Source organism: Leucoraja erinacea, chromosome 14 (assembly GCF_028641065.1).
Source record: "Leucoraja erinacea ecotype New England chromosome 14, Leri_hhj_1, whole genome shotgun sequence".
NCBI lineage: Eukaryota > Metazoa > Chordata > Chondrichthyes > Rajiformes > Rajidae > Leucoraja > Leucoraja erinaceus.
In genome coordinates this window covers 25,093,061-25,108,395 of record NC_073390.1, presented here as the reverse complement: position 1 = coordinate 25,108,395, position 15,335 = coordinate 25,093,061, and the positions used below count along the sequence as shown (strand labels likewise).

General features: G+C 54.4%; 1 protein-coding gene across 1 annotated transcript; it reads left to right on the top strand.

Moving 5' to 3' along the window:
* Window positions 1-1,606: 1,606 nt before the first annotated feature.
* Window positions 1,607-7,226, top strand: LOC129703434 (claudin-16-like). The gene is made up of 5 exons (XM_055645869.1): window positions 1,607-1,779; window positions 4,285-4,387; window positions 4,673-4,837; window positions 6,224-6,415; window positions 6,990-7,226. Exons 1-5 carry the CDS (start codon window positions 1,669-1,671, stop codon window positions 7,067-7,069), a joined length of 651 nt encoding a protein of 216 aa, XP_055501844.1. The 5' UTR covers window positions 1,607-1,668; the 3' UTR covers window positions 7,070-7,226.
* Window positions 7,227-15,335: the final 8,109 nt, after the last annotated feature.

Here is a 15,335-nt window from a genome sequence, read left to right as displayed (position 1 = left end):
TCCCCCCCACTCTCTCCCCCCCCCACTCTCTCCCACCCCCCCCCCACTCTCCCCCCCCCCCCCACTCTCTCCCCCCCCACTCTCTCCCCCCCCCCCCACCCCCACTCTCCCACCCCCACTCTCTCCCCCCCCCCCTCTCTCCCCCCCCACTCTCTCACCCCTCCCCCCACTCTCTCCCCCCACTCTCCCACCCCCCCCACTCTCTCCCCCCCCCCACTCTCTCCCCCCCCCACTCTCTCCCCCCCCCCCCACTCCCACCCCCACTCTCTCCCCCCCCCACTCTCTCCCACCCCCCACTCTCTCCCCCCCCCCACTCTCTCCCCCCCCCCCCACTCTCCCCCCCCCCCACTCTCTCTCCCCACCCCCACTCTCTCCCCCCCCCACTCTCTCCCCCCACTCTCCCCCCACCCCCTCTCCTCCCCACCCCCACTCTCTCCCACCCCCCCCCACTCCCTCCCCCCCCCCCCCCCTCTCTCCCCCCCCCCTCTCTCTCCCCCCCCCCCACTCTCCCCCACCCCCCACTCTCTCCCCCCCCCCCACTCTCTCCCCCCCCCCCACTCTCCCTCCTCACCCCCACTCTCTCCCCCCCCCCCACTCTCTCCCCCCCCCCACTCTCTCCCCCCCCACTCTCCCTCCCCCACCCCCCCCCTCTCTCCCCCCCCCCCTCTCTCCCCCCCCCCCCTCTCTCCCCCTCTCTCTCCCCCGCTCTCTCCCCCCCCCACTCTCTCTCTCTCTCTCTCTCTATTCCCTTCTCTCTCTCCAACTCTTCCTCCCCACCCTCCCTCTCTCCCCCTCACCCTCCCTCTCCCCCCCCCCCCTCTCTCTCCCACCCCCACTCTCTCCTCCCCCCCACTCTCCCACCTCTCCCACCCCCCCCCCCCCCCACTCTCTCCCCCCCCCACTCTCTCCCACCCCCCCCCACTCTCTCCCCCACCCCCCCCCACTCTCTCTCCCCCCCCCCACTCTCTCCCACCCCCACTCTCTCTCCCACCCCCCACTCTCTCCCCCCCCCCACTCTCCCCCACCCCCCCCCCTCCCTCTCTCTCCCCCCCCACTCTCTCCCCCCCCACCCCTCTCCCCCCCCCCCCCTCTCTCCCTCCCCCCCCCCCCCCCTACACCACACTCACTATTTCTCCCTCTCTCTCTCTCTCTGCTGGTATTCTACCCGGAAAGTGTACAGAAGTTCCTCCCCAGGGTAGACGAGTCTAAAACCGGAGGACATTGGTTTAAGGTGAGAGGTGGAAGATTTAATTCCCTGAGGGGCAACAACTTTTTCACACAAAGGATGGTGTGTGTATGGAACGAACTGCTGGAGGAGGTAGTTGAGTCTACCACAGTCCCCCCCCCCCCTCTCCCCCACACACTACCACCCCACACTGACCCCTCCCATGTCCATCCCCACTGCTCCCTGTCCGTCTCCCCCTTCCCGGCCCTGCCCCTCCTGTCCTGTACCCACTGCCCCCCTCCCCCTCTCCCTCCCATACCTAGAGCTGGACGTACAGTGTGTTATGCCGGCAGCATTCCCATTGGTGGTTGCCTCGTTCAGGCGAGTCAGTCACCTGGGCAGGTGAGTCTGTCACTGGGACAGGTACGGTGTGACCCCCTGTCCCCGCCCCCACCCCACCCCCGCCGGCCCGGAGCCCAGCCAGCTACAGGCTGCCACTGAGCATGCAAGCCCTCCAGTACGGAGCAATCTTGGCCTCCATGGTCTCCACCGCCTTCCTGGTCGTAGCGACGTGGACGGACTGCTGGATGGTCAACGCAGACGACAGTCTAGAGGTGAGGACCGTGTGGGATACCTCACCCGAACATGTATTTGACCGCTAGACCCACGACCCACTGACTACATGCAGCCGGCTCACAAAAGCACAGAGTGTTGGAGTAACACAGCAGGTCAGGCAGCATCTCTGGAGAACATGGATAGGCTACGTTTCGAGTCGGGACCCTTCTTCAGACTGATGGTGAGGGGGGGGGGGGGGGGGGGGGGGGGGGGGGGGGGAGCTGGAAAAGAGAGGTGGGGGCGGGACGAAACCTGGCAAATAAAATATACACAATGAACGACAGGTGCTGGATTACAAAAGAAGGCATAAAGTGCTGGAAGACTCAACGGGTCAGGCAGCATCTGGAGAGGGAATGGACAGGTGACATTTCGGGTTGGCTCCCTTGGAGTCATGGAGTCATACGTCGTGGAAACAGGCCCTTTGGGTCAACTTACCCACACCGACCAATATGTCCCATCTGCACTAGTCTCGCTTGTTTGTGTTTGGCCCATATCCCGCTAAACCTGTCCTATCCATGCACATGTCTAAATGGTATTTAAACATTGTGATGCCATGATTAGAATTGGATTGGAAGGTGAAGGTGAGGCTACAATTAGATCTGCTGTCACCCTGTGGAAAGATGCCTGTTCTGAATTCATAGCGATCGATATGGGTGGAAGCCAGGAACAGCGATGGGGAGACGGTGGGATGTTGTCAGACACGGTGAGGGGTAGACAGCACTGTGGGGTGTTGTTGATTTGGCCACAAACAGCTGGTCCTGGTACTGTATAGACCAAAGTGCTGGAGTAACACAGCGGTCTACGCAATATTCCAGCATCTGCAGTTCATTCTCCCCGTCTTCATGTTTGTTTATTATTGTCACGTATACCAAGATAGATCGGAAAGATTCATTTTGCGTGCTATCCAGTCAAATCACACCAGACACGAGTACAATCAAGCGATACATGCGTACAACGGATAGAACAAAGAGAAAAAATAGAGAGCAGAATATTGCAGAGAAAAAGTGCAAGGTCTGCAATGAGGTTGGTTGGAAGGTCAGGACCACGCCTTAGCTTATGGGAGGGACGTTCAGTAGCCTGATAACAGCGGGGAAGAAACTGTTCCTGAATCTAGAGGTTCGTGCTTTCATGTTTTTGTACCTTCTGTCCGACGGGAGAGGAGAGAAGACGGAATGGCCGGGGTATGAATGGTCCTAGATTACGCTGGCTGTTTTCCCAAGGCAGTGTGAATTGGAGATGGAGTTGATCGTGGGGAGTCTGGTCTGTGTGATGGACTAGGCTACACCTACAACTCTCTGTGAGTTCTTGCTGCCTTGGGCAGAGTTGTTCCCAAACCAAGCGGTGATGCAACTTATCAGGATTCTTCCTACTGGACTACATCAACATCTGTCGAGGTAGTGTTTGGAGACCTACGGAATGCTCGTGGTCTCCCGAGGAAGCAGAGACACGCGTGTGCTTTCTAGGCCGTTGCTTCAACGCGGTTGTTTGTTGGTCTTTGATTCAATGTTTACCTGTCAGTTGCCACCTGGACCAAGTTTACAGGGAACAGTTGAGATTGTGTCTGTTAGAGCCAGCAAGAAGCCGATGGGCTGAATGGCCTGCGTCTGTGATGCAGTGTGTAAATGTGTGAGGGTTAATGGTGTGTTCCACGCAGAGGGTGGGGAGAGGCTGGGGGAGTTGGTGTCCCTGAAATCACTCGGCTGCCACAGGTTTGCAGGGACGGAGGTAAGGCAATGATTAACTCCATTGACCACTCATTAACCACTAATGTCCGCCTGACCGTGGCTGGCTCCGACCCTGCCTCTGGGCCGGAACGGGACCGGACAGCCTCACAGTCACCAGGGAGGGGTGGTCCCATTGACCCAGAGGACCCAAGCTGCCTCTAATAACGTTGCCCACCCCCGGCAGTGCCCCGCTTCCCACTGACCCACGACCTGGGATCCCGGTCTACACCCCTGCACCCACCCTGCATCCATGCACCCACCCGGCACCCATCCTGCACCCACCCTGCACCCATCCTGCACCCACCCTGCACCCATCACTGCACCCATCCTGCACCCACCCGGCACCCACCCCTGCACCATTCCTGCACCCACCCCTGCATCACTGCACCATCCTGCACCCACCCTGGCACCCACCCTGCACCCACCCCTGCACCCATCCTGCACCCATCCCTGCACCCGGCACCCACCCCCCTGCACCCACCCCTGCATCACCCACCCATCCTGCACCCATCCTGCACCCACCCCTGCACCCATCCTGCACCCATCCTGCACCCATCCTGCACCCATACGCTGCGCCCACCCCTGCTCCCATCCCTGCACCAACTTTGTACCAACCCTGCACCTACGCTTCACCCCTCTGCCATCCCACCCTCCCCCTCTATATCATCCCCCTCCCCCTTCACCCACTCCCCATCTTCCCCCCCCCCCACCTACTTCCCGCCCCATCCCCCCCCCCCCCACCCCACCCGGCCTCCCCCACTGACCCCGTTACTCCCCCAGGTGAGCAGCCGGTGCCGGGGGCTGTGGTGGGAGTGTGTGACCAGCACCTTCGACGGGATTCGTACCTGCGACGACTACGACTCCATCCTGGCCGAGCATCCCCGTGAGTATCCACAGCACCCCCCCCCCTCCCCAACCCCCCATCCACCCACCCCACCACCCCCTCCCCTAACCCCCGTCGTCAATCTCCCTCCCCCACCCCAGCTCCCCCACCGGTCCCTGAGTTACTCGTGGACCTCTCCTCACCGCTAGTCGCCGGGCAGGATCCTCGCCGCCCCCCCCCCCCCCCCCCATAACCGGTATCCCCTACCCCCTCCCCGCTGGTCTACCGAGATTGCCCCCTCCCTCCCTCCCCCTGCTGACCCTGCGGTTTCCGCCCTCTTCCCAGTGAAGCTGGTGCTGACCCGGGCCCTGATGATCGTGGCAGATATCCTGACGGGCTTTGCCTTCATCTTGCTGACCCTGGGGCTGGACTGTGTCCGTCTACTCCCGGACCACCCCCCCACCAAGGCCAGGGTCAGCCTGGTGGCCGCAGCCGTGCAGATGGCCGCAGGTAGGTGCTGCTCCGGCCTTGGGGGGGGGGGTCTCAGCTGTCCTTGCCCACTCGTTCAATGTGTTGTGTGTCCTTGGATGTTCAGCTCCCAGTTCCAACCCTCCTTCAGCCACGTGATGCCCACAATGTCGGATGCCACTCACTCTAAGCCCATCCACTTTGTTTCCTACACTGAGTGCGGTCCAATATAACACCTTTGGTTCCGTATTCACTTCTCTTCTCACAGTGGTCCCCGTTGTCTGACATTAGTCTTTAGCTTTTAGAGATACAGCGCAGAAACAGGCCCTTCGGCCCACCGAAGCCTTGCCGACCAGCGATCATCCCATACACTAGCACTATCCTACAAAATAGAGACAATTTACAATTTACAGAAGCCAATAAACCTACAAACCTGCACGTCTTTGGAGTGTGGGAGGAAACCGCAAACCTGGCGCTGTGAGGCAACAACTCTCCTGCTGAGCTACTCCGCCATTAGATTCTCATCCCTTGCCAAACTTTCTGGCCTGTTTCTTACTCTGGGGGACTTCAGTAACCTCTCCAACGTTCTCCTTCCCTTTAACTCGATTCCATCCTTTTCCAATATGTTGAACCCCCACCCCACTATTTAGGACTTTGGTTAGACTGTATTTGGAGTATTGCCGGCAGTTCTGCAGTGGACCCATTACAGGAAAGATGGGGAAACTCTGGAGAGGACGCAGAGGGGGTTTACCAGCAGCATGCATGGATAGGAGAGTATTAACTACGGGGAGAGGGACAGACATGGATTATTTTCTCTGGAACCCCCGAAAGTTGGGGAGGGGAGGGGAATGGGGAGGGTGAGAAGGAGTGAGAGTTTGTGGTGGGCAGATGGGAGGTGAGGTAGTGAGGGGGAGGTGGAGGGGAGTGGGTGGTGAGGAAAGGAGGTGAGAGACGCTGAGGGGAGGGAGAGAGGAAGTCGTGTGGAGGGGATTGGAGGTGCGTGTGGGGAGTAAAAGTGGAGGAGGGGAGCGGGGGGGTGGGGGGGTAAGTGGCGGCCCTGGGAGTGTGGAGGGGGTGAGGGATCACTCAGGAGGGGATGGGTCTGGGGGTGAGTTAAAGTGGGGGGGGGGGGGTAAGGGAACGGTCCTATGGGTTAGGGGGGTCGCTCTGGAGATGTTGGGACGGTTCGGGGTGAGGAGACGATCCTGGGCTGGGCTGGGCTGGGCTGGGCTGGGCTGGGCTGGGCTGGGCTGGGCTGGGGATGGGCTGGGCTGGGCTGGGCTGGGCTGGGCTGGGCGGGCGGGGATGGTTCTGGGGGGTGAGCATGGGTGAGTGGAGGGCTCTGGAGGAGGGGAGGAAGGGGGATCTGGGGCTGGGCGGAAGGGGGGGAGGGTGGTGAGTGACCGTTGACGGTTGTGTTGGCCACAGGGGTGCCGGGCACGGTGGGCTCGGGGGGGTACGCGGGGGATGTATACGTGGAGAGGACCACGCTGGTGATACAGAACGTCTTCCTGGGCGTGCAGTACAAGTGGGGGTGGTCGTGCTGGCTGGCCATGGCCGGCGGCCTGGGCTCTCTGCTTGCGGGCACTGCTCTCTGCTGCTGCCTCTGCTCCCACACAGGTAGGGCACTCCCTCAGTACCGCCTCCATCCTCACACTCGCCCGCCCCGCACCCAGACACCACCCCCTCCCTCTCGTCCCAGACCCACGCACAGGCTCTTCGACCAACCCAGCCCAACACTAACCCTGGATTAACTCAGCGGGTCCGGCAGCATCTGTGGACAACAGTGAGTGGTGACGTTTCGGGTCGGGCTTACTCCTGCACCTCTCCTGTTCCGGTCCGTCCCCCCCCCCCCATAATATCTGAAGAAGGGTCTTGACCTGAAACGTCACCTATCCACAGTCACAGTGGGTTCTGTGCTGGTGAATGGGCCGGAGTCTGGGGCCGCACTGACCACTGGCTCTGGCCACTGGCACTGACCACTGGCTCAGTGACCTCTGCGCCACTGACTACTGCATCACTAACACTGTCACTGACCACTGCATCAGTGGTCACTGCACCACTGACCATCACTGGGCACTGGCACTGATCATTGCACTGACCACTGTACCACTGGCTCTGGCCACTGCATCACTGACCAATGTCACTGATCATTGCATCACTGACCGCTGCCCTCTCTCTCTCTCTCCTTCAGGCCAGGGCTACAGCCGTGCCCTGTACCAGGCGGGCAGGAGTGCCACCGGGAAGATGTACGCCTTGAATACGCGTGTGTAGACATCCCGATGTTCCCCAGGACCGCTCGAGTCTGCACCTCTCGCTGAGCGGGAGAGTCACACACCCGGGCCAGCAGCGCACTGACGCAATTCAGCCCATCGGCCCGACCGCGGTGTCAGCAGAAGGTTCCACTGGATTAAAGAGAAACAAATGTGAATTGCTGTGCTCAAAATAATTGACTGAGCCTCTCTCTGTAATAATAAGCTTCTCTCTGCACTGTCCCATCACACACTCCCAGGGTCAGACACAAAAAAAAAGGGTCAGACACAGAGTGAAACTCTCGCTGTAGCTCAGGTCCCTGTCCAGTCAACATCCCCGTATTATCTACACTCGTTTTAGCTTAACAACATCCTCCCCATAGAAGAGACACACCCACTCACATGATATCTATAAATACGCACAGTGACACAGAACATAGAGACAAACATATATATACACATAGACTCACAGACACTTAGACACTCACACACGTGCATACACACACAGACGTTGGTCTCAGCAGCAACGGGAGTGAGCATCGTGGGTGAGGCTCCCATGTGCCGAGGTGAGCCGGCGATGGGTGGTGTCTGGCGCCCTCCCCTGTCCCCTCTGTGAACTGCAAAGCATAGTCGTACACGGCCCTGGACTTAGTTAGTGAATGAACGAATAGAAACATAGAAACATAGAAATTAGGTGCAGGAGTAGGCCATTCGGCCCTTCGAGCCTGCTCCACCATTCAATATGATCATGGCTGATCATCCAACTCAGTGTCCCGTACCTGCCTTCTCTCCATACCCCCTGATCCCCTTAGCCACAAGGGCCACATCTAACTCCCTCTTAAATATAGCCAATGAACTGGCCTCGACTACCCTCTGTGGCAGAGTTCCAGAGATTCACCACTCTCTGTGTGAAAAAAGTTCTTCCCATCTCGGTTTTAAAGGATTTCCCCCTTATCCTTAAGCTGTGACCCCTTGTCCTGGACTTCCACAACATCGGGAGCAATCTTCCTGCATCGAGCCTGTCCAACCCCTTAAGAATTTTGTAAGTTTCTATAAGATCCCCTCTCAATCTCCTAAATTCTAGAGAGTATAAACCAAGTCTATCCAGTCTTTCTTCATAAGACAGTCCTGACATCCCAGGAATCAGTCTGATGAACCTTCTCTGCACTCCCTCTATGGCAATGATGTCCTTCCTCAGATTTGGAGACCAAAACTGTACGCAATACCTCAGGTGTGGTCTCACCAAGACCCTGTACAACTGCAGTAGAACCTCCCTGCTCCTATACTCAAATCCTTTTGCTATGAAAGTTAACATACCATTCGCTTTCTTCACTGCCTGCTGCACCTGCATGCCTACTTTCAATGACTGATGTACAATGACACCCAGGTCTCGTTGCATCTCCCCTTTTCCTAGTCGGCCACCATTTAGATAATATGCTGCTTTCCTGTTTCTGCCACCAAAATGGATAACCTCACATTTATCCACATTATACTGCACCTGCCAAACATTTGCCCACTCACCCAGCCTATCCAAGTCACCTTGCAGTCTCCTAGCATCCTCCTCACAGCTAACACTGCCCCCCAGCTTAGTGTCATCCGCAAACTTGGAGATATTTCCTTCAATTCCCTCATCCAGATCATTAATATATATTGTAAATAGCTGGGGTCCCAGCACTGAGCCTTGCGGTACCCCACTAGTCACTGCCTGCCATTGTGAAAAGGACCCGTTTACTCCTACTCTTTGCTTCCTGTTTGCCAGCCAGTTCTCTATCCACATCAATACTAAACCCCCAATGCCATGTGCTTTAAGTTTGTATACTAATCTCTTATGTGGGACCTTGTCGAAAGCCTTCTGGAAGTCCAGATACACCACATCCACTGGTTCTCCCCTATCCACGCTACTAGTTACATCCTCGAAAAATTCTATAAGATTCGTCAGACATGATTTACCTTTCATAAATCCATGCTGACTTTGTCCAATGATTTCACCACTTTCCAAATGTGCTGCTATCCCATCTTTAATATCTGGCTCTAACAGTTTCCCCACTACCGATGTTAGACTAACTGGTCTGTAATTCCCCGTTTTCTCTCTCACTCCCTTCTTAAAAAGTGGGGTTATGTTTGCTACCCGCCAATCCTCAGGAACTACTCCAGAATCTAAAGAGTTTTGAAAGATTATTACTAATGCATCCACTATTTCTGGAGCTACTTCCTTAAGTACTCTGGGATGCAGCCTATCTAGCCCTGGGGATTTATCGGCCCTTAATCCATTCAATTTACCCAACACCACTTCCTGATTAACCTGGATTTCACTCAATTCCTCCAACTCCTTTGACCCGCAGTCCCCTGCTATTTCCGGCAGATTATTTATGTCTTCCTTAGTGAAGACGGAACCAAAGTAGTTATTCAATTGGTCCGCCATATCCTTGTTCCCCAAGATCAACTCACCTGTTTCTGACTGCAAGGGACCTACATTTGTTTTAACTAATCTCTTTCTTTTCACATATCTATAAAAACGTTTGCAGTCAGTTTTTATGTTTCCCTGCCAGTTTTCTTTCATAATCTATTTTTCCTTTCCTAATTAAGCCCTTTGTCCTCCTCTGCTGGTCTCTCAATTTCTCCCAGTCCTCCGGTATGCTGCTTTTTCTGGCTAATTTGTACGCATCATCCTTCGCTTTGATACTATCCCTGATTTCCCTTGTTATCCACGGATGCACTACCTTCCCTGATTTATTCTTTTGCCAAACTGGGATGAACAATTTTTGTAGTTCATCCATGCAGTCTTTAAATGTCTGCCATTGCATATCCACCGTCTACCCTTTTAGAATTAATTGCCAGTCAATCTTGGCCAATTCACGTCTCATACCCTCAAAGTTACCTTTTTTTAAGTTCAGAACCATTGTTTCTGAATTAACAATGTCACTCTCCATCCTAATGAAGAACTCAACCATATTATGGTCACTCTTGCCCAAGGGGGCACGTACAACAAGACTGTTAACTAACCCTTCCTCATTACTCAATACCCAGTATAAAATAGCCTGCTCTCTCGTTGGTTCCTCTACATGTTGATTTAGATAACTATCCCGCATACATTCCAAGAAATCCTCTTCCTCAGCACCCCTGCCAATTTGATTCACCCAATCTATATGTAGATTGAAGTCACCCATTATAACTGTTTTGCCTTTGTCGCACGCATTTCTAATTTCCTGTTTGATACCATCTCCAACTTCACTACTACTGTTAGGTGGCCTGTACACAACACCCACCAGCGTTTTCTGCCCCTTAGTGTTTCGCAGCTCTACCCATACCGATTCCACATCCTCCAAACTAATGTCCTTCCTTTCCATTGCGTTAATCTCCTCTCTAATCAGCAACGCTACCCCACCTCCTTTTCCTTTCTCTCTATCCCTCCTGAATATTGAATATCCCTGGATGTTCAGCTCCCAGCCTTGGTCACCCTGGAGCCATGTCTCCGTGATCCCAACTATATCATAGTCATTAATAGCTATCTGCACATTCAACTCATCCACCTTATTACGAATGCTCCTTGCATTGAGACACAAAGCCTTCAGGCTTGTTTTTACAACACTCTTACCCCTTATACAATTATGTTGAAAAGTGGCCCTTTTTGATTTTTGCCCTGGTTTTGTCTGCCTGCCACTTTTACTTTTCACCTTGCTACCTATTGCTTCTACCCTCATTTTACACCCCTCTGTCTCTATGCTCACACATTTAAGAAACCCTTTCCCTTTAACTCCATCCTCCACTATCCCATTCGACACCCCACCCCCCTTATTCAGTTTAAAACCACCCGTGTAGCAGTGGCAAACCTGCCTGCCAGAATGCTGGTCCCACACCTGTTAAGATGCAATCCGTCCCTTTTGTACAGTTCCCCCTTACCCCAAAACAGATCCCAGTGATCTAAGAATCTAAATCCCTGCCCCGTGCACCAGTTCCTCAGCCACACGTTCAGGTCCCGTATCTCCCTGTTCCTGCTTTCGCCAGCACGAGGAACTGGAAGCAAACCGGAGATAACAACCCTGGAGGTCCTGCTTTTCAACATTTTTCCGAGCTCTCCAAAGTCACGCTGCAGAATCTTCATCCCCTTCCTTCCGACATCGTTTGTGCCGACATGCACTACCACTTCCGGATGTTCACCTTCGCCCTTGAGGATTTTCTGCACTCTGTCCGTGACATCCTGGATCCTGGCACCGGGAAGGCAGCACACCATCCTCGCATCCCGTCTGTTGCCGCAGAAACCCCTGTCCGTACCTCTCACAATGGAGTCTCCCACTACAATGGCGTTGCCTGCCTAAGGCCTTTTTGGTTTTGGATCAACAGCCCTATTCGCATCGCAAGCCAGTCCGCCGCTCAGTGTAAACACGTCTTCTGTCCCAACAGCTTCTAAGCGGGTGAACCTGTTCACAAGAGGTACACCACCCGGGGACGTTGGCATTCCATGCTTCCCTCCCTTTCTCACTGTCTCCCACCTTCTCTCTTCCAGTACCTTAGGTGTAACAATCGTACTGTAGGACTTGTCGAGGAACGACTCAGTTTCTCGGACGAACCGGAGGTCATCCACTTGCTTCTCCAGTTCCCCAACACGGCCCTTCAGGAGCTCTACCTGGATGCACTTCCCGCATTTGTAGCAGCCAGAGGCACCAGCGGTGTCCTTGACCTCCCACATACTGCAAGCATCGCACTGAATCAGCTTGCCTGACATCTCCTTCTTTCATCTCTACCTCTCAAGCGTATTGCGTGGTCTCCTCTCCTCAGCCTCCTCGCCGAAGACTCTCGAGCCAAAGACTCACACTTTTCTCACAGGGCACTTTCCTCACAAGGCCGCTCTCACTGCCGCTCGCTAAGAGCCGTCTTGCTTAAATGGACTGATAAATTGCCTGATTTACCAATTTACAAACCAAATTCCTCAGTTTTCAACTGTTTTCCTGGCACTGACTCACTTCTCTCCTCCCACTTGGGCTAGAGCCAATCAGTCGTATCTCTTTGCTGCTGTTGCTCCCAAATCTATAGCAGTTCTGAGTAAAGTCTGCCTGTGCTTGGCTACTACTTTTCAACTGTTTTCACCCCACTGACTCACTTCTCTCCTCCCACTCGGGATAGAGCCAATCAGTCGTATCTCTTGCTAATCTCCTGCTGCTGTTGCTCCCAAATCTACAGCAGTTCTGAGTAAAGTCTGCCTGTGCTTGGCTTCTACTATTCAACTGAATGAATGAATGAATACGTTTATTGGCCAAGGATGTACACATACAAGGAATTTGCCTTGGTGCTCCGCTCGCAAGTACCAACACGACATACAGTAACAATTAAGAATGACACATTAAACATTAAACATTAATAATAAACAATTATAATTTAAACTGTAACACTGAATTGGCCAGTGGGGGGGGGGGGGGGGGAGGTGCAGTGACCATTGGGGGGTGGGCTTAGCCACTGGGCCCAGCTGCCCACAGTATCTGCAGCAGTGGATGGCACGTTAAGCAAAACACAAAGTGCTGGAGGAACTAGAGGTCAGGCAGCATCTGTGGAGGAATAGGCAGGGTCGGGACCATACTTCAGACTGATGGAGAAGGTGGAAGAAAGCTCGAAAGGACAGGTGGGGGGGGGGGGGAGGGGGACTTGGCAAGTGATAGGTGGTTACAGCTTAGGGGGGGGGGGGGGGGGGGGGTGATTGGCAGATGGGTGGAGTAAGTGACAAAGGCTGGAGAACCAGGGGCCACATTTTAAGAATAAGGAGTAAGCCATTTAGAACGGAGACGAGGAAACACTTTTTCGCACAGAGAGTGGTGAGTGTGGAATTCTCTGCCTCAGAGGGCAGTGGACGCAGGTTCTCCGGATGCTTTCAAGAGAGAGCTAGATAGGGCTCTTAAAAATAACTGAGTCAGGGGATATGGGGAGAAGGTAGGAACTTCTGATTGGGGATGATCAGCCATGATCACATTGAATGGTGGTGCTGGCTCGATGGGCCAAATGGCTTACTCCTGTACCTATTGTCTATTGTCTATGGAGATGAAAAGGAGACAAAGGATGTCAGATAGGGAGGGAAGATGAACGAAATGTAAAGCTGGAGGAAGAGATATTGGTGGAAAGAGATACGTTAGGGGAAAGGAAAGGGGGAGAAAAACGGAGGACTCGGGTGGGAGATGAGTGAATGGAGGAGGCATGCGGAAGAGGGGAGTATGGAATTGGTGAGTTGGGCATTGGTGTATTGGTATGGGCTGATGGGGAGAGGAGCCTGCCGATGTCCAAAGGCAGGTGGCAGTGTAAGCTGTGAGGAGCAGGCGTATCTCAGGAGCCGACAGTCTGTAGACGGCAGATGCCGATGCCACAGGGTGGAGATGAGGGCCTTAACTCTGTATAAACGTTGGGGGGTCTTCACATGGTGCGAGATTGAAATGAATCTGTTCAGAGGGATCTCTGTGTTTTTATACAGGAATCCCTGAAAGTTAACTTCCAGATATCGTGAACAGTTGGGAAGGCAAGCAGAGGTGGTTTGTGTCTGAAGAAGAATCCTGACCCGAAACGTTGCCAGGGGTAGTGGTGGAGACGGATACGACTGTGTTTTTTGGGAGGGACATAGATATGCAGGGAATTGAGGGGTATGGGTCATGTACAGGTAGGTAAGAGTTGGTCTTGGCATTATGCTTGGCGCAGACACTGTGAGTCGAAGGGGCTGTTCCTATGTTGTACCGTCCCATGTGGGCCGACGAGCCTGTTCCTGTGCTGTATTGTTCTATGTGGCGCCATATGGTTGATGACAATTCAATTCAGTCCACATCCACATTCCTGCAGACAGGGTGGACGGGTTTACAGGCAGCTTCCTTTCATCAGTGCTTCACCTGGTTTGTTTCGAGAGAAACCTGCCTTCGGCAAAATAAAGCTGCGACTATGCAACACCTGTCAGTGACAGCGATCTCCGCTCTGTACCCCAATCCCGGCTCCTGTACGGTTACCCGCACCCTCCCTCTCTCTCCGCCCACCCCCTCTCCACGCCCCTCTCCCTCCCTCTCCGTCCACTCCTCTCCATGACCCCTGTCACCAAACTCCACCAGTCGGTGCCATCAAATTGTAACACGGAAGGAGCCCCACTGCGGGACCACTCCCAGAGAGGGAGCTTCACCCACTCTTCCCATTACCGCTCTGCCGTTTGGGGTAAGGGAGACCCACCCTTTCGCTATCCAAGTGCTGCAGCTGACTTTGATTTGCCATTCATGCTGCCAGCCCTTCTCCAGTACCGCCACCATCACATGCTCACGTTGCTTCTACTTCTCGTGATCAGCCCGGATTCTACCGTGTTATTAAAAAAACGACTCTTGTTTAGATACAGTATGGAAACAGGCCCTTCATCCCACCGAGTCCATGCTGTCCATCGATCACCCGTTCACACTATTTCTCTGTTCTCCCAATTTCTGATCCGTCCCCTACTTCATGCTAGGGACAATTTGCAGAAGCCGATTAACCTACAAACCTGCATGTCTTTGGGGTGTGGGAGGAAACAAGAGCACCCAGAGGAAACCTCAGCGGTCATAGGGAGAACGTGCAAACTCCACACAGACAGCATCTGAAGTGAGGATCGAGTGGCTGAGAACGTGCTTAAACTCATCCACACAGACAGCCATCAATTTATTTTTTAAATGACACCAATGAAGTGAGGATTCGAACTCCTGAGTAAAGGTCTCCGGCGCTCAAAGGGAAAAGCGCCACTGTACCCTATCAGGTCCCCCCTGCTTCGCGCCCAGAAATAAAACACTAACTTTATTCACACATAAATGCAAGATGCTGCCGAAGGTTTGAGCAAAACACAAAGTGCTGAAGGAACTCAAGGGGCCAGGCAGCATCTGTCTGTCTGTGTGTGTGTGTGCTGGGGGGGGGGGGGGGGGACGGGGGGTTTTTCCCGTCAGGTCCCTCATTCAGTTGTCAGCAGTCTGTTTGATTTGTCTTCCTCCGTATCTCTCTCACCAGCCAGGGGTCCAGGGTTTGATTGTTGACCCTACGGCCGGCTGGGAGTGAGCCTCCACTCTACCCCAAGCTCGACTCCACCACAGACACCTCCTCCTTCCATTGATCTGCTCCAGCTCTCCCACTTCATCTTGGATCCCATCCCTTGGAAACCATCGTCACTGACACTGTTCACATGGGCACAGAGCACGGACACTGGCCCTTCGGCCCCTTGAGTCGCGTCCTGCAGGTCGCTGTAACAGAACACCCGTTTACTGTACTCGGCGGACAGCAGTTTCAGGAGCAGAACACCAGGAGATCAGGCGCTGTAC

Bases quoted from the DNA above. Each gene is read 5' to 3' on its own strand.
- LOC129703434 (XM_055645869.1), top strand. From the start codon at position 1,669: ATGCAAGCCCTCCAGTACGGAGCAATCTTGGCCTCCATGGTCTCCACC. The intron at 4,838-6,223 runs GTAGGTGCTGCT...TGTTGGCCACAG, and splicing joins AGCCGTGCAGATGGCCGCAG to GGGTGCCGGGCACGGTGGGC. The intron at 6,416-6,989 runs GTAGGGCACTCC...TCTCTCCTTCAG, and splicing joins CTGCCTCTGCTCCCACACAG to GCCAGGGCTACAGCCGTGCC.